The 22,678-nt window shown below is 44.8% G+C and overlaps 1 protein-coding gene across 8 annotated transcripts in view; it reads right to left on the bottom strand.

Moving 5' to 3' along the window:
* The window catches only part of gramd1a (GRAM domain containing 1A), a 96,383-nt gene that overhangs the window by 11,324 nt on the left and 62,381 nt on the right, over positions 1–22,678 (bottom strand). For 7 of the 8 annotated variants that reach the window (XM_039770677.1, XM_039770671.1, XM_039770676.1 and 4 more), the window contains 12 exons: positions 21,230–21,333; positions 20,846–20,941; positions 17,669–17,749; positions 16,671–16,777; positions 15,734–15,890; positions 12,367–12,538; positions 11,102–11,245; positions 10,869–10,987; positions 8,119–8,261; positions 7,366–7,469; positions 5,196–5,384; positions 2,785–2,863 (listed from right to left, as the gene is read on the bottom strand). In XM_039770677.1, the coding sequence (XP_039626611.1) occupies positions 2,785–2,863; positions 5,196–5,384; positions 7,366–7,469; positions 8,119–8,261; positions 10,869–10,987; positions 11,102–11,245; positions 12,367–12,538; positions 15,734–15,890; positions 16,671–16,777; positions 17,669–17,749; positions 20,846–20,941; positions 21,230–21,333 (1,495 nt within the window). The remainder of the gene's footprint in view (positions 1–2,784; positions 2,864–5,195; positions 5,385–7,365; positions 7,470–8,118; positions 8,262–10,868; positions 10,988–11,101; positions 11,246–12,366; positions 12,539–15,733; positions 15,891–16,670; positions 16,778–17,668; positions 17,750–20,845; positions 20,942–21,229; positions 21,334–22,678) is intronic. The other variant, XM_039770674.1, reaches the window with a different exon arrangement.

Below are 22,678 nucleotides of genomic sequence, written 5' to 3'. Positions count from 1 at the left end.
CCAGTGAGGCCTCATCTGGAGTCCTGTGTGTAGTTTTGGTCTCCAGGCTACAAAATGGACATAGCAGCACAAGAGAAGGTCCAGAGAAGAGCAACTAGGCTGATTATGGGCTACAGGGGATGAGTTATGAGGAAAGATTAAAAGAGCTGAGCCTTTACAGTTTAAGAGAAAGAAGATTAAGAGGAGACCTGACTGCAGTGTTTAAATTGATGAAGTGAATTATTCCAGTGGATCAAGACTTGTATTTTGAAATGAGCTCATCAAGAACACGGGGACACAGTTGGAAACTTGTTAAGGGCAAATTTCGCACAAACATTAGGAAGTTTTTCTTCACACAAAGAACGATAGACACTTGGAATAAGCGACCAGTTAGTGTGGTAGACAGTAAGACGTTAGGGACTTTCAAAACTCGACTTGATGTTTTCTTGGAAGAAATAAGTGGAGAGGACTGGCGAGCTTTGTTGGGCTGAATGGCCTGTTCTCATCAAGAGTGTTCTAATATTTTTTCAGCCTGTGCTTTTGTAAGCTTTCCATTCATTTAGTTGCAGTGCTCCATTACAAGAGATAATACGGTAGTTGAGCCAGCGCACATCCTTTATTTCATCCTGCAGTGTAAATAAACAGCAGCGAGTGGAGGCGCGGTGACTGGCATTAAAGAAAGTGCAGTAATACACTGAAAAAAAGTCATCGGAGAAGTCGTCCTGTGCTTTCAGACCAATGGCAAGAAAAGCTACTTTAAAGAATTCCGACCTTTATTTTGTCCTATAAATTAAAATGGACACCCACTTGAGTTTGGACAACATACTTGTTTAAAATGTACTTTTAATTAAGACAAATTTGAAATTGCTGCTTAGTAAACAATAGGCTTTTTCTTTAAAAAAAGATTTGTAATGTGTTGATCATTTGTTGCATAATTAAAATGGTAATCCATATTTATATTTACAGCTCAAGAATTACAAAAGTCTAAGCTGATACACTGAACACACACAGCCTCATAAATAGAGTAAATGTGTGTTTTAACAGCAAAGCGCTGTAGTGCAATGAAGGATTTAAAATGATTAACACCTGGAAGTGCAGGTATATTTATGTTTAAATGTTTAATTGCCAATATCAATGAGTTGTTTGAAAATAGATTTACTTTTTTGCTGTTAGAGAAATGGTGAACAGTACCGTTTTTAATTAAGCCTCGACTCAGATAGTTCATTACAGAAAAAAACTAAACAGTATGACAGTTTGTAATTATGTATGGAACTTCCTTTTATGCCATAATTTTTGTACATGTTTTATTAGTTAAAGTATCTATTTTAAGGAAATTTGATTTATTTCAGTATTTTATGATCACTGAATCATAAGCCTACAGAGTTTCACTTTGAGCTAACGCCTACAGTTTAATTCTAAAACATCTGGCCGTGAGAGTCGGTAAGCTCAAGTTACCCACACTATTCTCTAACATTTCAGGAACTACTGACAGCTCTGATGCTCATCTTTCTGATCACAAAACTGGTCATTATGATAGCGATTGATGAGAAGAACTCATCATTAGCTGCAGAATCACAGTATTTACGGGTTCATCTGGAGTGCTTCTTTCTTTTGCATGATTTGCTCAAAAACTCATCAGCACCTCGTCGTCACATAACAGGCTCGAGTTGAGTTTGCTATTTTTCCATCCAGCCACTTTAGCTGTAGACTGTCCTGAAGAAACTATGACACACAGACAGCCAGCCAGCCAGCCAGCCATCATCAAGATATCACTGACCCTAAAACACTGTGATGCGTCAAAAACCAGAGATGGGAATTTTTGACAAATCTAAAGCTGTCGCTTCTTCCCCACAGACGATGTAATAAAAAGATACACTTTAATATGGGGCACAAGGCCTCTATGCACCTGGTTATGCTGGAGCTCAGTGTGTGCAGGGGGGTTAGGGGGAAACTCTGACTCGGTACTGGAATCAGCCGATCACGTAACATGAAGATCGCTGTTCGGCCAACTGCTACATGACTGGTTGTTTTTATTCTTAAGGGACGCTCCAGTTTCTGGCGCTGCTGTCTCACGTCTCTCTCTCAGCAGGTCCAGAGCAGACTTTTTTGTTGGCGGACACATTCTTCAGACTTTTGTAAGACATGAGTGATGTTCTGCATTGCTGAGACATGAAGCACCTGTCTGCTAAATTAGGGATTATACTGCTTGATGTCTCCTTATTTAGATTAAAGGTAAAAGGTATTCCCAACACTGACAAAGGTGGCAAGAGACATAACGTTTTGGCTGAACTGCCAAGTCAGGTGCCTGCTGCCCTCAAATCGCTCAATTGTAGTTAAGATTTATTTCCACAGACTTTCCAGCTTAGCTTTAGTGGTTTCTTTTTTTTTTTTTTTTTACTAGAAAATTAAATCCACATTAGCAAAATTCTGAAAGCATTTAAATGGCAGGTGCCAGTGTGGCACATGGATTGTTGCCGAGTCCGAGGTTTGCCTTGTACCCGATGATCCTGGCCTGTTAGAGTGCTAATGATGCGGATGTACAAGTACAGTACAAGTAAGGCAGCAAAGCCTAGCAGCGTCGTCTTTTATTCCATAAGCTGCGTTTATGGCCACCAGATCCCACATATTCACCAGTACATCTGTGCATTGAAGGGGAAGCTTTATTGTATGGACCCTAACTGTACTCAGACAGTACATCACCTTGTTTCTCAAAATGCAAGTTTATTTTGTATTATTGCAAACAGCATGTGAACACGCTGATGGCCGCCTACCAACCATCACAAAAGAAAACGGACATTTACTCACATGAAACTGACGATAAGCAGGACAGTTGAAATGCCGTGGCTGCCACCAAATCTCTCTGCGTGCTTTAAGAAAGATGACGCTATAAGAAAGAAAACAGAACCGTATGTTGAAAGTTCATCTTCTGGAAAATGTTCCCTACAGTGCAGCTTTTACCAGAAAAGTCAACGAGCTCAGCCACAGTCTTACTGCAAAGTAAAGAAAGTCAAACAAGCAGGAAAGCAAATGGCGTCAGACAATTTACATGAGCCAAGAAATACAAATTGAAAGAGGAGAAGCTTGTGTAGTTATGAGAGTAAGACTGGCAAATACGTGGACAACAAGGGCTGGCTAGAATGATTCAACTCGGCGGCTTTGCTCAGCACACTTGTAGGACCCGAGACCTTCGTAGTGCGACGTTGACCTGTCACAGCTTTCAGACCAACAGCAAACAGTGGCAGTCCCCTTGGATTATTAGGTCACCCATTGTCACAGCGGGGCCTCAGGGAAGCTTGGCCATACACGTGGTGGTCATCAGTCGAGTTTTGTCCGTTTTAAATGTAGTCCTTTACCACAGTGTTTAAACGCTTCACCAGAGTTCGATCTCATCGTTTCTCACCATCTTTATTCACAAACTTTAAGTTTACCCTTCAAATTGAAGTATTAGCTGTAAGACCAGAGGCTTTTGAAAAATGATAACCTGCAAGTGTGAGGCTGTCATACAAAAACTCAATCGTATCTGTGGAAAGAATGCGGAGAGCGCCATGACGCGAGTCTGAAGTGTGCTACCGCCATCTGCAGGATACAATCGGCACTGACAGAACAGGCTCAATTAGAGGCCAACTCCTGACTTTACATTCATATAAAACACAGAGTGTTTTTATTCAGTTCAGTTGTTCTTAATCAGTACTCTTGCACTACAAATGCTCGGCTTGTCTAAGAAATTCAGACTGAGATTTAGTGTTACTAGACAACAGACACACGTTCAGGCTTTTCAGTTATGATTTAGGCCTGAACAGCACTAGGAACACATCAATTCCTAATTCTATCCATGTGGTCCTCAGGTCAAGCTTCAGCTTGTCAAAGTAAAATAAATAAATAAGACCCAAAGTAAAACTGATTATGTGGAGAATTTCTTCTGAATGATTGTGCCAAGTATGGCAAAAAAAAAAAAATTAAGTGTGCAGCGATGAGGGCACAGCCTGAATGAAGTGGCAGACGTGACAGAAGTGTGCAGGGCCAGCTGTTCCTCCATCATTATCTAAAATGTGTAAAAGCAGACATGCAGATTCAAAAGAATGACAACGTGAACAATCTGAACAGGAGAAAAGACGGAGGATTACAGCCAGAGTGGGTAAACGCAGGTACCGCACGCAGCACACGGGGCTCCCTTAAATGGCGGGCCTTCCTCCTGTTGACTTGCACTTGCATCCAAATTTAAACTGCCATTACCAACCTTAACATTTCATTTTTATTATTTCAGCACTTCATTATTCTCTTGCAGATCACATCCGAGATGCTGGCTGCGCACTTGAGCCTCTGACAGCGACTGGTTTGTGAGTGACCGGTCCGTTTCATGACGGCACTCTAATGCTTTGCACACGCCATTGGTCCACTACTGCACTCCCACAATGACCTGTTGCAGTTTTCATGTTTGTTGTCAGCAGACAGAAATCTGTGCTGCCAAACGGCACTTTGTCAAGCAGGTTCTGAGCTTACCGAACGCTGTGCTGTTCATCCGCCACTTCCAAAGTGCAACAACACAATAATGAGATTGAATCGGGCCAACGTGGCACTGCAATGGCTCAGTGATGCTGGCCATGTCCTGACAACATACATATGTGAACGTATCAAATTCTGGGTGTTAAAGAGTTCCTGAACTCAGGGTTGTCCTTTATTAGTCCGAGACTTCTTAACAGCCGAGGGTGCACCATCTAGGCAAGACCATAATCCATTTTCTGAACTCACTTATCCAGTTCAGGAGCTGGAGCCAATGTGAATATTCAGGATAAAATGAACAAAGAATGGAAAAAATGGCCAGTCACATTCATGAGCACATCCATGCTCAATAAAACCAGTCAACTTATTCCAAGTAACTGAATGTCATTTGGTTGAACACTTCAAGAGAAACAGGAGATGGCGTTCAGACGAAAGTCTGGGGCGAAGGCTCACTGGTGGGAAGAATACGACAGATCAGCAGCAAACATACAGCACAGTAGAAGAGATCCAGTTTGTCTTATGAGATAACAAGAAAGAAAGAAAGAAAGTCCAGCAAGCTGCCCTGGCCAACAACTACACAATCGCTTCTCTTTGAACTTTCCTTGTTAACTTTGTGTCCCACATTTGGGTGAGCCTGGCTTGTGGGACACTAAACTCGTCACAACAGATTGTGACTATTAACTGAAGGCCCCTCCCTCTCCAGTCTAGAACATTACCTGCACCGAGTCCAGCTCGTGGGGGTCTCTCCTTGTCAGCCAAAGCTCCCAGGGACCCCAATCCATCTACATGATGTGACTTGCGGCTTGGATTGCGCTTCCTCCGGCGGAGCGACGGTAGTTTGCTGGGGGTCTCGCTCCCGGCTACCTCGGGTTTGAGGAGAGCTTCTACTTTAGACACCTTTAGCTCTGTGAAGACAACACACAGACACAAGGGTGGAAAATCAGTACTCATTTTTATATTTTGTTTTTCAGAAAGAGTAATTAATCACAACCTGTTCATGAAGAAAAACAACTGTAAAGACTCACTGATTCTACAGAAAACGTACAGCCTTCACTCTCCAAGCAAGCACAACATGACAACTAGGAAAAAAGGGAATTGTGCAAAACCGCTTATTTGTCAGCCCATGTGTGCCGCGCTGTGTGCCCTAACACTACAGAAAGCAGAGAGGATTTTAAGAGAAAGAAAGGTGTCTGAATTTGTCTGCCCATCACACGAACATCACTGCACTTCTACAAGTCTTCAGTTCAGCTACCGTTATGACCAAAAGGTTATGAGGAGTTTATTCTTTTGACCGACTGGGCAAACAAACAACGAAAAGCAACGTTTTCCAGTCAGAAACAGCAGTTTTATTTGGAGACTGGCATTTTCCAATGTACTCCACTGCTTCCTGGGTCCCACCGTGTTTAAGGCCATCTCTCCAAGGGTCACTACACATTTATTAATAACTAAATAGACTCACAGGGTCTTGCTGTCCTATGACGATCAGTCAATGAAACAAGAAGGGCATGAACTTCCATTTAATAGCCAAACAAGTCTAACAAGGGCAGGAGAGATCACAGCTCAGCAAGAACAGAAATCAGTAAAGTCACTGCACCTATGGGAGCGTCACTTCCTAATGCATACAGAAAGTTTTTCCACTTTCTAAAAATACTATATTTTTATTCCCTGTGCTTTCAACAGTGACTTAACTAAATAAAATGTCACCGATTAGACGTGGTTACTGCAGCTTAACAGCGAGACAGACGTCTGTCATCAGTAAAAACTGTCCGCCCAGAGGCCGAGTAGGCAGGCAACAGAATAATAATAAAGCAATTTCACCAAAGAGCGAGCACTGGCTTAGTATCTGAACACGAGTGGCTATGCGAGTTTGATCAAAAGCGTATTATCGCTCACTTTTCATGTTCAGAGTGGAGTTCAGCTACTTCTGCATATTTTTAACACAGGCTGCTTACTTTAGTGACCACTCAGGATGAGCACTGAACCAGCACCCCTGGCGCCCAATGTCTTAGCAGTGGCACTACATCACCCTGCCCGCCTAAGGGTACGGTACGGTACGGCACGGCACGCACGAGACCCGCTGGTGTCACCACAAGGCCCAGAACTCGCATGCAGTGTGCTTAGCTTCGGCCTGCCCTCTCACACAAAGTAAAATCATCTTCTCAAACCGGCTTAATTCAATAAAGGTCAGAAGGAGCCTGTCCCACCAGCACTGGGGACAGAAGGCAAGACCACCACAGAGGCCACTCACTCATTTGGAAAAGCCAATTAACTTAACCTGCAGGGTTTGGGAGACACACCGACAACCTGAAGAGACAACAAACGACCAAACTCGGCATTTGAATCTCCATCCACGAAGCCGCAGCACTAACCACTCCGCCACCGTCCTGCCCCTCCGCTTAAAGGTAAACCTTTCAAATTTGCTCTCACGACGAGACGGGGCAACTCACAGTAAACCAAGGACAGTCAGACGAAAACCTGGCAGGCCAGGACCGCTCAGCTAAAATGGTAAATTAAAAGAGCAAACCTCAACATGGACTGAAATGATTCGTTTGTGAAGCCCTTGTGGAATTGTGACCCAGGCCAGGTGGGAGACAAATAAGCCATGGAATGCGATTGGACCAATCAGAACAGCTCTTTAGGCACTGCAGGTAACGGCAGACACTCAATGGATACATTTTGGTTTTCCGCCCAGCTAGTAAACTGCAGTTAATAATGAAGGAAATCTATTTTATAATCTTGAGAAAAGAAACAGAAAGAAGGAGTGACCCGCCTGTCCACATTAACTGCACTTTCATGTTAAAATCAAGCGCTGCGTTCACATTAACAGCCTCCACCAGGCGGACCTCTGCCCTCCATGATCTCAACCAGCAGGCTGGCCGTTTGTACCTAAATGTCTGAAGTAGTCCTCGATACCACTCCAGGTGTTCTTCTCAATAAAACTTTTGACCAGGTTCCATGGATGCTTCTTGTAGCGGATATCTGATGACACCCTTTAAAAAGCACAAGATAAAGGAGAGACATAAAACAAACTGGGTGATTTCAAGCAGACGTTCATGCAGCCCACGATTACGAGTGACCTTCACATGGCAGCTGTGCACTCAGCCTCCTCTTCGGCTTGCCCGCTCTGTGACGGCTCTCTGTGCTTTAGTTGTCTGAGAGTTCATCTCCACTGCCAGCCATTACTACACTTTGTTATGTGCCATCAAATCTGCTTTGCACACAGACAAGTGCAGACGTGCGGAGCATTCGAGTATGAAACCGTAACACGTGTGGGAAAGCCTGTGTGCGCAGTTCACACTCCTCAGCTGTGCGGGCAGACAGAAAAACACTTCTCACTTCCTGTCTTTGACACCCTAAGCAGATAAACACTCGGTCACACACACACACACAGACACCAGTCACGATGCCTTCACGCAGAATAACAGTCACCTCCACCCATCTCACAAGCTCTGGGAACTCGAGTCATTACCCAGAAAGCACTCCTCTCTGAAACACACCGGCTCCCGGGACAATCCCACAAAAGTGACCTCCACGAAATGCCATGGGGTACTGAAACCATGAGCTTGGTGTGGGGGGGACAGGATTACAACAGTAAAAATAAAATGTCATGTAGGAATTCAGAAAGAGACGCGGCCGTACCTCAGACGACACTTGCTTCGGGTAACACTCGTCAGGCAGTAGCGGTGCACAGTGTAAAAGTAGTCCTGGTACGGGATTCCTTGCATCACAACTTCAGCGTCAATCACGTAACACTTGCCCTTCTCGCTGCCTCGGCACAGCGTCTGAGAAAAAGACCACCGTCAGCTAAACATCATGGGCACTTCTATGGCATCAGAGATAACCAGATTAAGAAGAAGAAGAAAACACAGACATAAAGCAAAAAAAAAAAAACAGAGACAGACTTCATCTGACAAAGCGCCACCTCCACAGCTCACAGAAGTGCAAGATGCTTCACAAGTCCAGAGTGCGACACTCAAACGCTTACATCCATTTTGTATCAAATGAAGCAAAAACTGGGCAGAGGCTGGGACTCCACTTGGCACTTCAAGTCCAGTGCTTTAACCACTAGGGCACAAAACGCAGTTTTAGTAAAGTCTTGGCTCAAAACTCAAAGTGCGCAGCAATGAAGCTCGGCATTCAGTGACAGCACATCTGGGAAACAAAGTGAGTTACACTGGGGATGGCGTCAGTACAAAGTTACAAATAAACCCTTACATGACTTATTACAGTTAGAAATAAGAAGAACATTAGAAAACTGGAGGCACTGCTTTTATTTATGCGTTATTGGGCATTTATTAAAAAAAAAACAATGTATTTCAAAGACGGAGGTCTGACTTTTTATTTCTACTTTCACTTTATGGCCAAATTCAAACTGGATAAACGTCTCCGTTCATCCCCCCCTCCCATCGAAGCTTCTTTTTATGACAAGGACTGAGGGGCCCGGATTGTCCAGCACGGTGGCATCCAGCACACCAAGCAGTGGGCAGTAGGTCATCAGTCACTCACATGGCTATTTGGAATAAAGAATTTCATAAATGCCAAACACTCCTGTTACGGCTTAGCCCGAGTTTTGTTGCTGTGTCAAGTTAAGTTTTCTTTAACTTAATATTTGTGTTATTTATTAAATCAAATGTGTACACAGTATTTTGTTCACACAGTAATGTGTTTGGTACTCTTGTGTGTTACATTTTGAATACTATTTCATTTACTAATCATTAGTTATGTATGTTAATATATTCGTGGTTGATTACGTGCCCTGTCCCCTTAAAACATACTATCGGGGGCGGGGCCACCATCAATCAGCTGGAGCCACACCCACTGCCTGTTTATGGCCCACCACAGTGGCACTCAGTCGGTGCAGTGAAGGTCTTCACAGTGGGCATGCTATTCAGATTTTCTGATATTTGTGTTGTTTTTGGGACTTAGGAATTGGACTGCAGACTGGATTTATTTGCTTTATATGAAAATGTGCTACATAAATAAAGATTATTGTTGCTTTGAATCGCCTTTTAAAGCAAACCCTTTTTCATTAGTTTTTTTTGCCATTTTCCCATTTTTGTTTCTAAAATAAATTCTTCATGTTTTACATTTCATTTCTGGCCTTTGTTTATGGTTTCCGTAGCCTGTAAGGGTGTCTATTTCAAGATATTTTCGAGCTGTTAACGCTATGACCCATTTTTGGGCCTGTATAGGCCTTGAAACCTGCCTGTTGAGTTTGGTGTCCGGATGCCTGGCTTGAAGCCTGTTTCTGGGTTCCAGATCAGGGTGGTACTGGACTGGCTAATGATATTTTGAGGAAAATATCCTAACAACTCCACCCACGGTGGGCTCCTACTTTATACTTCCTGCTTCTATAATGGCCACCTGCTCCTTGTAAAAATAACGAGGATAAAGTGAACTCTGGAAAACTGACGATTAGAGGAACAGAGTTAAATAAAAGAGGCGTACAGTATAAGGCCTGCACACGTTTTACTGCAGTTAGGTTTGCAATTGGAATCTTTCTCAGCATCTCGGTTCTCTCTTTTTATATTTTTGGTTTGCTTTATTTAGAATACACAAAGGCTTATTTATCACCTGCAGAAGGTCGTTTAAGCTTAGTTTATGCAGATAAGCACATCATGTATGACTCTGCCATATTCTTAGAAGAGTTTGAAAAATGAATGTAGGTAAGAATACTGAACACTGCCCATCAATCAGGTGGTGCGACATTATGCTTTGTCGCCTATTTCATCTTATTTTCAGCCAAAGCAGTTGCAGTCCTACTGCTGCATTACTCCCATTTGCCTTCCATGTCAATATTCAGTTCACTGCTTTATTTAAAAAATACCTTAATGGTCTCCAACAGGCTTACTGAGGCTGCAGACAACCCCAAATAACACAACGCAAAATGAAAGAGAGAACCCTGGACGAGCCGCTTACCCGGCACAACTCCAATTCTGAATGACCACTGCAGACCACCTGCACGTCTCTGGGGATGTGGGAGCCACAACAGCGCGTGTGATTACAACCCAGGGCAATGGGCCCAAGGGACACAAACACTAACCCGCTGGCTGCCCTGTTTCATTTAGAATATACTGTCTGTGTGGGCAGGCATTTTTAATAATGATTTTAAAAAAGGATAACATCCAAGGACTGTTTGAGACGAGACCCCCAAATAATGGGTGCTTCACAGCAGACAAGATCCTGCCTCTCACATCAAGCACTCTCTTCTTTAGGCGAGGACCTCAGATATTACTAAAGACGACGTTGTCTTGCTATATGCTAAATGGTCTCAAAATCCTTGGAGGCTTTCTTTGGAATGGCAGGATTTCACGAGAGCTTAGAGTTTGTTGCCAGTAAATGCTGCAGAGATTGCTGTGTCAGTCAAGTGGCGAGCGCGGCCCCCTCACCTGAGTCTCAATTGAAGGTGCAGTCTTTGGTCCAACAGGCTTGTTGATGCCAATGTTGTAAGAGATGATTCTGCTGGAGCTGCCACTGTTGTCCTGCTGCCACTCGTTGACTGCGAGCTCTGAAACAAATATGGCTCATTTAGTGCTGGAGAGACAAAGCATCTCAAAATAATGAAGCCAGGATGAGAAAAAAGAAGCAAAGACAGCCACGCGCCATGGAGGAGGCTCCTTACCGGTCATGTTGCGCTGCTTGAAGAGATCCTGTATGAAGTGAGGGTCAGTGAAAAGCAGCTCAAACAGCTTGTCCACACCGATATGGTAGACAACATTGATATGCAAACGTCCGGCAAGGTCTGTGCAGATGGCCTCCACTTCTACTGAAAGAACATCAAAGGAATGTCACAAGACTGCGGCCGCTCTTACCTCTGGGCTTGAAACGCAACATAAAACCGAACGAAGAGCCCAGGAAATGTTGCAGAATTCTTCCCGCTTTAGACACCCTGCTCCCAGGGGGCTGCGGCGACTTCAGATTTCGCTCCATTTGATGTCAATCCTTGAATAAGACCCTGCTAGGATTACCGTCTTGTAAAGGCCTAGCAGTAATGAGCACACCATCTGTGTGATCCATCAAAGGGTATCAGCACATGGAAAAGAGCATTTAGCGTGTGCCAGGGAGAAAGGAGACAGACAAGTGCGGTTGAACTGTGGAGAATGTAGTGTCTGCTGAGATCCGAACATTCGGTCATTAATTGTAGCAGGCAGCAACCTGCTCAGACTTAACACTACACGGCTCCCCAAGTAGAGCGCAACATCGTGGTGTGGGACAGAGAGTCAGGTCTGCAGCTCTTATGTCTAAGATGTGACCGTCACGGAGCACAAGCAGCAGCGTCTCCACGGCTGGATTAGACCTGAAGGCCCACTGCAGATCAAACCGTAGGACCTCACTTAATGGGAGTCAGCACAGCGATTAGTTCTGCTGCCTGATGGATTTTAATTACCTTTTAAAGATGTCACTGCTGTGGAGTGTGCGCATTCTCCTAGTGTCTGTGGTTTGATTCTTGGTGTATGTTAGGACAACCGACAAGTTCTAAACTGGCTTCTTGTGAGTGTGTGCGTTGGTCCAGGACTGGCTCCTGTCCTGTGCCCAATGCCGCCAGCCCCACCATCTCCCTGAACGAAGTTAAGTTAGGTCTGGAAATGTCACATTAACGCAACCAAACCCAGCACTGTGACACGGCGGCTACAGCAGACACTTCGCTTGTCCATGTGCCTACATAGAAGATTACTGTACTGTAGTGTAAGTGGGCTTCACCAGTAATGTACCAAAAAAAAGGTGGCCGTGAGTGGACTGCTCTGTGGTCACTGTGGCATTCTAACATGACCTCCATACTCCAGTCACGCACAAGGACTACAAGACAGGCTGGTTACCAGTCTTCAAGACGTGAAACCAGAAGCGACTGGAAAACCTTCTAGTGAAGCAGAAAACAAATCCAGGTACCTTCATCTTGTGTGTCAGAGGAATTGCTCATGTCTGTGGGAATGTCATCGTCATTGATTAGGTCCAAAGAGTACAAGATCCCCACAGCCTCTCTTTCGGAAGCAGGAGACAAAATTTGATTGGGTAAGCCATCCAATTGGCTCTCAGGTCTCGGCTCAGGATCATCCAAAAACTACAGCAAAAAAGAGAAAAATAAAAAGTGTTCAGTGAGATGGCAGCAAAGACCACCAAAAACGAGCCTGAAACAGCACAGGGCGTGCCAACTGTGACTGCGAGTGCTCTCGTTTCCTGCGGCACTGCACTGGGGGATTCAAAGTGAAAGGAGCACACCCTGACTCGGGCACATTCACAGCGTTGCATGTCTGGTACTTTCACTTTCAGGGGAGTGCAAAGACTTTTTAAAAAGCTGCCAATCTGGAGTGAGCGTACGAAGGAGAAAGTAACTCTCTGCAGATAGAGCACACGTTAGCATCGGCAGCCGTGAGGACAACTGGCACAGAAAGAGAACTCGAGGCAGCAGGATGCAAGTCCACACAATTCCTTCTGGCTGCATCAGGAATGGCACAGACACCCTGGGGTCAGATGGAGGAAGCCTTAAAAAACAGAAAAGTCAAAGCGCCTGCAGCTCCATTGGGCCGAGACTGGAGGCTGAAGTACAAGCGGCTGTCAAACTCGGACTGAAGGGCATATTAAGGGCTGCTTCACATAACCTGTCCGCGCCATGTCTTTAGGTATTTTAGTTTTAGTGCATCTTTCTGGCATTACACTCATCCCACTTCTTCCAGTAAAGTTCCGTGGGCAACTGAATCTAATGCCAGTACAAAGTTACAAGTACAAATCCTGGACTAGGCGTGAGCACAAAAGGCAGAGTGTGCGCTCGTGTCTTAGTTATTCCATGGGCTTTGACAAACCACCTTCTTATTTTTTTTTAATAAAATGCACCACAGGCCGCAGGACATATCGACTCGTGGCTGTGAAGCACGTTTGGAGCCGCGGCTCTCCGGTGTGGTCCCAAGGTCCACAGTGGTTACGTTTCTTTTCATCCCAATCAGCTTCTGCTTTTTATCAGAATCCCACCTTCATTCAGTTATCTGCTCTTTTTCATGTTTTAGTGTCAATCCAAATACTGCAACACTGTAGGAAGTAAGCGCTTCTATTTATTAGATGGCGACAATGTTGTCTTTATGTCTTAGGATTTCAATGGTCGTGACCGCCGCCGCCACCGCACTGTCCTACATGTCCTGTTACTTAGTGATGAGCACGATGGCAGGTCTGACGCTGAAGAAGCTGCAGGCATTCAGGCTCGTTTGCCTTGGTGTCCATTGTGCTCATCACTATTAGGGTGCACTCGAAACAACAAACTCCACGACTAATGTGGAATCAGCAAGCAAGCCGGATCATTTTAAAGAGCCAACCAGGAGAACAAGGGATCAAAACCAGCAGACTGAGAAAAGCAAAGAATCAAAACCAAAGTGAGGAGCGAAGGGTCTTTGAGTGAAGCTAAAGCAAGAACAGCGGAGAACAAAAAACTAAAGCAAGAAGCCAGGTTTGTTATCTGCAGCTCAGATGAGAACACGGCGACCTTTGAACTCTATTGTTGCGATTATTTGCATGTCATGAGCCCCAGTGGACACTGGGATACAACATGGCACCCGGAAACCAAACAAAATCCAAAATATATAAAAACCGCTAAAAGATCAATGAATAGGAAAACTGGAAAAAACAGTTTGCACATAAAACTTTGACAAAAATATTTGTTAGAAATGCGACTCTCATGCTAATGTGCTTATCCAAATGCAGGAAAAAAAAAGGAGAAACAAAGACCACCGAATTAAATAAGAAAAGCAGTTAAAGGAAGAATGACTCACTGATTGGGGGCACCAGGACGGAGCTGGAGATGGAGGGCAGCAGCAGTTGCAGGCTTTTTCTCTCTCCAGTTTCCCAATCAGAAATGCTGTTAATGAAATGTCTTGGCCGCGTCACCACGCTCGTCTCGCCTTAACGTCCTCCGATGCTGCACTTAAATAATGCTTTGCTTCCAAATGATATTCTGTATCAGTTACAAACTTCCTGCTGAACGTGGACGTGAGGGTCTCATGTTCTCATGGCACAAAGACCCATCGTGAATAGCAGCAAACAAGTCACAACGTCAAATAAGTGAAGTCACACCATCCAAATGTCAGGCGATTGTTCAGCTGTATGCTCATAACGGCCCAAATGTGTGTTGGCCAGAAAGTGGACTCCTGCTTGACAGAGACGCATGCATCACTTTTAAGAGTTAAGTAAGTAACGGAGAGTTATCAGTCGTAATCACTGGACTAAAATTAAGCCCAATGCAGTCATGAATTAGCAGCAGTAATTTGCTTCTAAAGACAGAACTGACTGGAATGAAAACCAGAAGGCACTGCGGCCCTCCACGAACACGACCAAGGAGCCCCTCCTCAGAAGAGCCAAAGGCTCAACATTAGAAAAGAATGACAAGGCAAGAGGAGATCAGCAACAAGGCACAGAACTCAATAGCTTTGTTTCATTAAGAGCGTGGACGCCCTGTGGCCCTCTAAGATGGAGGCTGGAGAGCTCGGCAGTCTGACTGATATCTCCCAGGGGCAGTCCGGTGATAACCACGAGTACTCCTCGGCGAATCACGGGACTTTGTTCATTCATACAAGTGTATGTGCTCTTTGCACAGAACCACCAGCTACCACTTGAGGTCCATAAATGGCCTGTTAGATCCTTCACAGATGCCAAGGCCTGTGAACCTGTCAAATGACTTTGTGAAGCACAACATGGCATCCTAGTGACTACCAATCTGTGGCGCTCACTTCCTTTGTGATTAAACATTTTGAATGAGTGGAGCTGGAAACACACCAAACCCAGACAGCCAACACAACCTCCAGTTTGTTTAACACCACAAAGGATGCCAAGACCTTTATACTGCACACCATCCTGGCATGCCTGGGTAATCTACACTGCTATCATCAAAAAGGATCACAAATGTCTTCAAATGCTTGAACGAAAGAGCAGGTCTTCAACTGTGGCACGGCAGAAGCTGATAAAGTCGTCTCAGAATATAACTGGCACCGGCTCCACCGTTTTCTGGGCATATATGAGACACAGTGCCTCAGAGGGGCAAACGGGTTTGGTAAAGACCTCAGCTATGTGATTCCAGGCCAGGTTTTACCCTCAGTCCATACACCTGTTCACCAAGTAACGGTCCTAACTGACCTCATCTCTCGTCCTTGTATCTTTGTCACATCGTATGTGACGTTTTATTCCAGTTACTAATCAATGGAAGACCTTCCTCTAAGAATCTCACTGCACTGCAGACACAACAATCAAATCAAAAACAGATTGCTCAGCAACTCACCGACGGTCCGCCATCACTGCTCTCCACTGAGGTCATGGAGCGGTTGTTGACACAGCAGTTGGCTAGTGGGCTTGCATCCAACTTGAGGTCCATACTGGGGCGAGGGGAGTGTTCACTGCGCAGCTCCAGAAGTTCTGGCACAGCATCATCCACTGGTCTACAAACCCAAAACAACATTTAAAAACAAATTGTTAAGTCTGCTGTGCTGAAGTGACACGTGGCCAACGCCCTCCCTTCTATCTTGGGATCCTACTGTAGAAGACTCCAGAGCTGACTGGAGATGGGGAAGCAAATGTGAGTAAATGGGCATCTGGGGCACTGAACTGCATTCAATTAATAGAAGGGGCACAAGTGGAACAACGCACTCACGAAACACTAAAGCGTTAATCCCCAGTCCTGTCCATAAGTGTCAAAAAGGTACAGCATCCCCTTTAATCGAGTGCGAATGAAAAGAGCAAAAATTCAACGGCATGTGTGTCATCTCACTGGTGAGCGGCGCTTCAGTGAAGCAGAAAGGTGTGTGTTTATGTTCCTTTCTAAATCAATTTGTTCTTGAAGGTTGCATAGCTCAGCCATTCCGCCCTCTGAACCGTTAAATTCCTGGCTTCAGTTGTACAGGACGCAGAGAAGGTGCAATTTGCTCTAAGACTGGACAATCCATACGTCAAAAAGAAAGCCAAGCACTAAATGTTACTACCTAGAAGAAAGTGCTGAGGTGCGGCGCTGAACTCCCAGGGTCTCGGGTTTCTCCAGGTGCTCATTCTTTGCACATGTTAACATGGCACATCTAGACATGCCCTACGTGAGTGAACGGGGGGCTGTATACCGTGGGAGGAACTAGCATCCCGTTCACAGCTGATCTGTGACTCGGCCAAACACTGATGGGATATCCTGCAGCACCACATGACCACGAAATGTAAAAAGTGGATTAACTTACATGATCTGATCAGTAGGTGAAACATAATCTTCATCCTCACTGGTAAGGCCCAGCTCCGTGCCGTAGCATTGGTGGACAATGTGCCATAACTCTTTTGGGGACAGGGGCTGTAAAGGTAAAGCACAGCAGCTTAAATCAGAAAGAAATGGATGGACGGTCTCAATCACAAGCAGAACTGCAAAAAAACCGGTGAAGCTCAGGCGTGTGGCTCACCAACGAGCCTCAGACAGGACTTCTGCGATTTTATATGTCAAGTCTGTGGAGAAGACCACTCGGCTCCTTTTCAGTACAATTTAGCTTAACTACAAGTCAACTGCTTTGAGCCCGCACAGCCTGTCAGAAGAGCTTGGTGGTATACGTTACTGCAATCACTGGGTTACAGCCGTATGCGATCTGCGAGATGTGGAAAGGTTTGTCAACTAGCGATCTGCTAAATCCACCTGCGGCTTGCTTTCCCAGACTTGTTGGGTTCTGTACATTCCATTGTATGTTCATCAGGCTCGAGATCAACAGCAGCTCACTTCATGGAAACTCTCTTGTCCTGAATGTGTCGATTTACTCAGGCGAAATAAACAAACATTTGGTGTAGGACGACTGCAGACTCAACTGGCACGTTTGTGGTCTGCCTCTGATCTCACTGAACCAACAGCCAATTTGCTTTGCCCTACATACTCCGTAATAACCCGCTCCACCCTGGTCCTGCCACTCTAGCCATAATAATCACCTCCTTCAGTAAGGTACAACTCGTAGGTGTCGCTTGTGTTTGCTGTGAAATAAGCCAATGACCAGTTACCAGTTTTGCTCCTTTGTCTTTACACATTTGAAACTCCAAAACAGTCTTTTTTGGGGCCACGTCATTACTGCGGCCTTCTTCAGCCTACTCATTTACATTCATTTTCCAGCACCCTGTGCCAGGTGTTACGGACATGGCTTGTCATGAATGACAAGTCTTGGCAAAGAAGACTCCATTGTGTAAATTTAAAGTGCAAAAGCCTCACCTTTTCCAAGAGCGCATTCTGCCATAGTCTGAAGATCAGCAGGTAACTGCGGTCTCTGGCTCCGAATGAGGTGAAGAAATGCTGCAACGATCAGATCAGAAATGTCACTACATGGTCACCGACTGCTACTCAGAATGATCACCAGGATGCATCTTAAAATCACACCTTCTGAAAATTGCAACGTTATGTCCTAAAGTTTACAAAAATTTCAGCCACATGGAAATGACTGGCAGATTTTACAAGCCTGGCCGACATACAAGTAGACTCGTGCAGGGGGTGTACATGAGGAACTACTTACTGCAAGTCTGCTTTTCAAGGAGATTTTATCATTTAACCTGCACGAATATTCAGCACGGCTCACAGACAGTCAAGTGGGTAACAAGGAAAAGATACCAAAGAATTTAAAACATCAATGAAAATAAACTGTAAGTAAAGTGGGATTGCTGGAGCTCGAAACTCCTCAGAAATGACTTCATTTATGTGTCGCAGACTCGGCCTTTACTTTAACTTTGAGAACTCCGTAGTCAGCCTGGTCTGCCACAGAGGTGCTGTAAGATGCTTTGGCAGAGGCCGACTGCTTCCTCAGTGCACTAGGTGGCAGTGTTCCTCTGGTACGGCTCTAGTTTGGACACCCACAAGTTCTGGGGTAGCCCTTGTTGGGTTCCACCAGAGGGCGCTGTAGGGAGAGGACTCTCGTGTTCAGGAGATTTGGCCTGACGCAGAAGTGCTTATTGGGTGCAATGTTGCTGCACTGGAAGTTGTCCTACATCCAGCATAAAAGACGACACTCGGTCTCACCCAGACGAGTTGGGGAAGAGAGAACAGGAGGACAATAAATGGTGTACTGTGTGCAGGAAGAAATCCTTTAAACCTGGAAGAGTATTGCCTCAAATAAAAGAGCTGTCGAACTCAGAACTGCTGTCTGTAAAGTTGTGTCTGGGGTTTTGGGGATCTGAGAGAGATGCCCCCTACAGGTCACAATATGTGCACAAATGATCTTGATAAGCATACAAACAACAAGTCAAATAATTACAGGAGGACCTGGGCAGATGTTGTGGCTGACCAAATTTAATGTAAGTATTACATTTAGGAAGTAAAAATGTTAGATTTGCATACACAATGAGGGGTCTGAAACTTGAAAGTACCCCTTATGAGAAGGACCTGCGTGACCGGTCACTGTCCACATCCAAGGTTGCGTTATATGTGTGCAGCACACGCCAAGGGAGGTCATACTCAAGCTACACAATTCAGCAGTGACACTCAACAATGCCAGGAAAAGTCCAAGAAAGTTCAGCTCGGCTGAATCCACGACTGGCAATTATGAGTTACAAAGAAAGACAGAAGAGGGCCCAATCCTAGCGGTTACTTTAAAACAAATGCAGAAAAAAATGGGGGTACAGATGGAAACTGGTTAACAGTAAATTCTGTACAAACATTAGAAAGTCCTTCTTCACACAGACAATCTAAGAGACGTGACATGAGCGACCATGTGGTGAGGGACAGAGCAGGACTTTGGGCCTTCAAAATGCGACTTGATGTTATTTGGGAGACATTAGGCGAGTAGGACCGAGTGGCCTGTTGCAGTCTGTAAATGCCCTCGTCCCAGGGACGGACATCTAGAAGGTCCTGTAAGCTGACGGATCAGATTAATAAAAGGTTTTAGGTTTTTCACAGGAAGTTTCAATGTTGGAAAGTCCTGCTGTCCCCAGGGCAGATGTTCCAACTGCTTACCTCAGAGTTTCCACAACGGGAGCAAACAGGAATAATGGCAGGTATTCAGACATGTCAATAACTTAGGAGCCTCGCATCACACTCAGAAGTGGTGAGACGTCAGAAATGCACAAGTTACTCTCACATACTGTATAATAACAGTAATTAAAGCTAAGGCATGGAGTAAAGAGGCACACAATTGTTTTACGCATTTAACATCACTCTGGCTGGCCTGCCTAACAGATTATATACAATAATATATCGTCACTAGACAAGCAATTAACAAAGCCAGAGAGCTTTTGTATTGGCAAAAGACTTTTAATTTGTCTACACCACAAAACCAATTTAACTGCTTACATATGTTGGATCAAATCAGAGACATCTGTTTATTGCGGCTTATTAGCAGTGGCTTCAGGATTCAGCCTGTGGAGTGCGCAGTTATTTGCTAAACCATTAGCTACCTAAATGGCCCGTGGAGAAGAAACTGAAGCTCCAACTGGAGGAGAGATGGTCAGAAAGCAAGGAGCTGACCGTGGACTTCAAAAGCTCGGAGGGGGTCAGGTGTCAAATGACACAGACAGGATGAACGGCTTTAACTTTCTTTAAAGCTCCTTCATCATCACCTGGGCTGTCAGAATAATCAACATCAACCTCACTTTTGAGAAGGTCAAAGTCAGTCAGTCTGCCTTCCTGGATCAACATTAACTTCTAGAGATGAACAGTGGAGGACTGCATTAAAGTCTGCTGACGTGAGTGGTTACATCATCTCAGGTCACTGGAGCACCCAGAGCGGCCATTTCTGAATGGCCCATCTGATGACAGATCATTCCATTGTCTGCGACAGCTGCCATCGAGCAGGTGACACCGTAGCAGTCACACACACACACACACACACACACAGTACACTGATTCAGCTTTACCGTGTAATTCCAGTTCAGTCCTGGGACACCCTGTGACCTGCAGCACTTCACTCCAGCCACTTTCACAGTCGGTGTGTCATTCTTCCTTTTAAGTGATTTCATGTTTAGTTATCTGGCCTGCACGCGTTTCACAATTCATAAACATCTGTATTCTGAGGTTTTCTCTTTCATTTTCCCTTTGCTGTGGAGTTTGCTCCCTGAATTTTATCCAAGTGCTGATGATTGGGAATTAGCAGTGCAGACACGCATCCAGAAAGCTTTGGATACAAAAGGGTAGCAGTAAGTGTAAGGCATCCTGGCAAGCAATTTAACGGAATGTAAATGAAGTGTTTTTTTTTTTTTAATTTTATAAAACGTTTAGAGAAAACCCTGTAACCGTTATATTTTGTAAGCCAGTCTCTGGATTTCCTTTCTTCCATTTTCGACTTTCAACTGACTTTTGTTGTACCCCCTCACTATGACCTACTTTCTTTCTCAAATCTTTCAGTGTATTTCAGTTTGTTTCTCAAGCACAGCATTACAGCGTATTCTTAAACTGCCCGTTCACCTTGTCCTGATCTGTACAAATCTGGATGGCATTGGGAATGAGCTTGGCAGTCTTCTCCTTGGTAAGGGACGTCACATCCTTCAGCTGGATGGTAATCTGGAATTGGCAAAGAAACGCATTACAGGAAATTACAATTAAACAGAGAAGGCATGAAAATACACACGAGACGCACAGAACCTCAAGAGCAACAGCAAACCTCACAGTTAGGCCATCCATCCATTTTCTAGCCTCCTTAAACTGGAACAGGATAACAAGGCCAAAGGCAGTTACAGTACGCTGAATACAAAGCAGCACTGAAAATAATTGTGTGTAGCGGAGACACACACACACACACACACACAATAAAAACTGCAAAGACTGCCCCCCCCTCCGCCTTGCACTCACAGTGGTTTCCCAGCGGAAGATGTTGCTGTAGAAACAGATCCAGTTTTCCGAGAGATAAAGGCGGCCCTGCAGGAGAATGTCTTTCTGAAGTGCGCAGGAGTAATCTTTGAAGAGAAGAACAAAGATGTCAGGCCTCATTAAAAGCAGAAAACATTCTGTCAATGTTTTAATATCTTATTAATACCTAACTTTGACATTACCTTGTAGTACTAACTGGCACTCCAGCCACTGCAAAAAACCTCCCACTGGTTCAACTCCATCTGAACTTGTGTGGTGCTGAGGTGTCACATGGCTGCTGCATGGCTACACTCGCGTCCCAATCTGGGACCCCGAGTTGGTTTGTCGTCAATGCGCTGTTTCAGCGGGGCTCCTAGCCATGAACTAGGGTGTTGTAGCGTGTTAGCCATTATGGATGCGATGAGAAGTCAAGCAGAATGACCCCTTTAATTGGCTCACGACAAAGATTACAATACGCCAGCGTTTGAGGCACCTCAGGACCCCTCTGCATATTGTAATCTTTTCAGTTAGCTAATAAAAGGTGACATTTTGCTTGACTTCTCGCTACATTAACTTACAGAAAGTTTAGGGTGACTTCTAATGACAGCATGTCACAGTAGGCTATCAAGGTGACGCCATGTAACACTTCAGAGCGGACAACAGACTCCAAAGAAATGGCGGTAGCTGTAATTAAAGATTCACACGGATTATCAGCACTGTGGCAACAGCAGGCCACCCTAAGTAGCACATCAGCAGACCAGGAATGAGGGTCAGCCGTGGCTCACTAGAAGGGTCTTCCTGAAAAAGCAGAGCAGGCATGTCACCTGGCACTTGGGTAATGTGGCTCTGTAAAATCCTTTGACGTCCATCAGTCTAGAAGCTGCCATTTTTAACAGGGTGGGTTTGATAAGAGCTGTGCTTTCACAAAACACACAAACTGGCGTCTTGCTGACTTCACTGGTGTGAACGGGGTGGTCCTAACCTGTTTGGTGCCCTGAGCGAATACCCCTCCCCTCAGCAGTGTTCTAATAAACACCGAACAAAACCAGTGCAATAAAACAAACTATTGGAAATGTAATGTCTAACAGAGACAAAATCCAATTTGACATTTATACAGCACCAAAATATTTCATTATTGTGTAAAGAATTTTCACTTTAGTACCATCTCCAGTCATCGGTTCACCAGGTCACTAACAACTACAAAAACCAGGGGTGCCCAATGCGTCGATCGCGATCACCCGGTGGATCGCAAAGGTAGTGCATTAAAAAAAAAATGTTTTTTAAACGTTAGTCTATCATGTATGGCATTTGTCACTTGATTGACATACAGGGCGGCCAGTCGGAGATCTCTTTTCTTCTAGCACACTGGTCATCCCGCACTCACGATCAAACGCGTCAGCTACTGCAAAACTCCGGCTGTGATCGAGTTAGCTTTCCAATTTATTTCGACTA

This window comes from Polypterus senegalus, chromosome 12 (assembly GCF_016835505.1).
Source record: "Polypterus senegalus isolate Bchr_013 chromosome 12, ASM1683550v1, whole genome shotgun sequence".
Lineage (NCBI taxonomy): Eukaryota > Metazoa > Chordata > Cladistia > Polypteriformes > Polypteridae > Polypterus > Polypterus senegalus.
The sequence above is the reverse complement of the archived record's forward strand: the minus strand, read 5'-3'. Positions and strand labels throughout refer to the sequence as shown.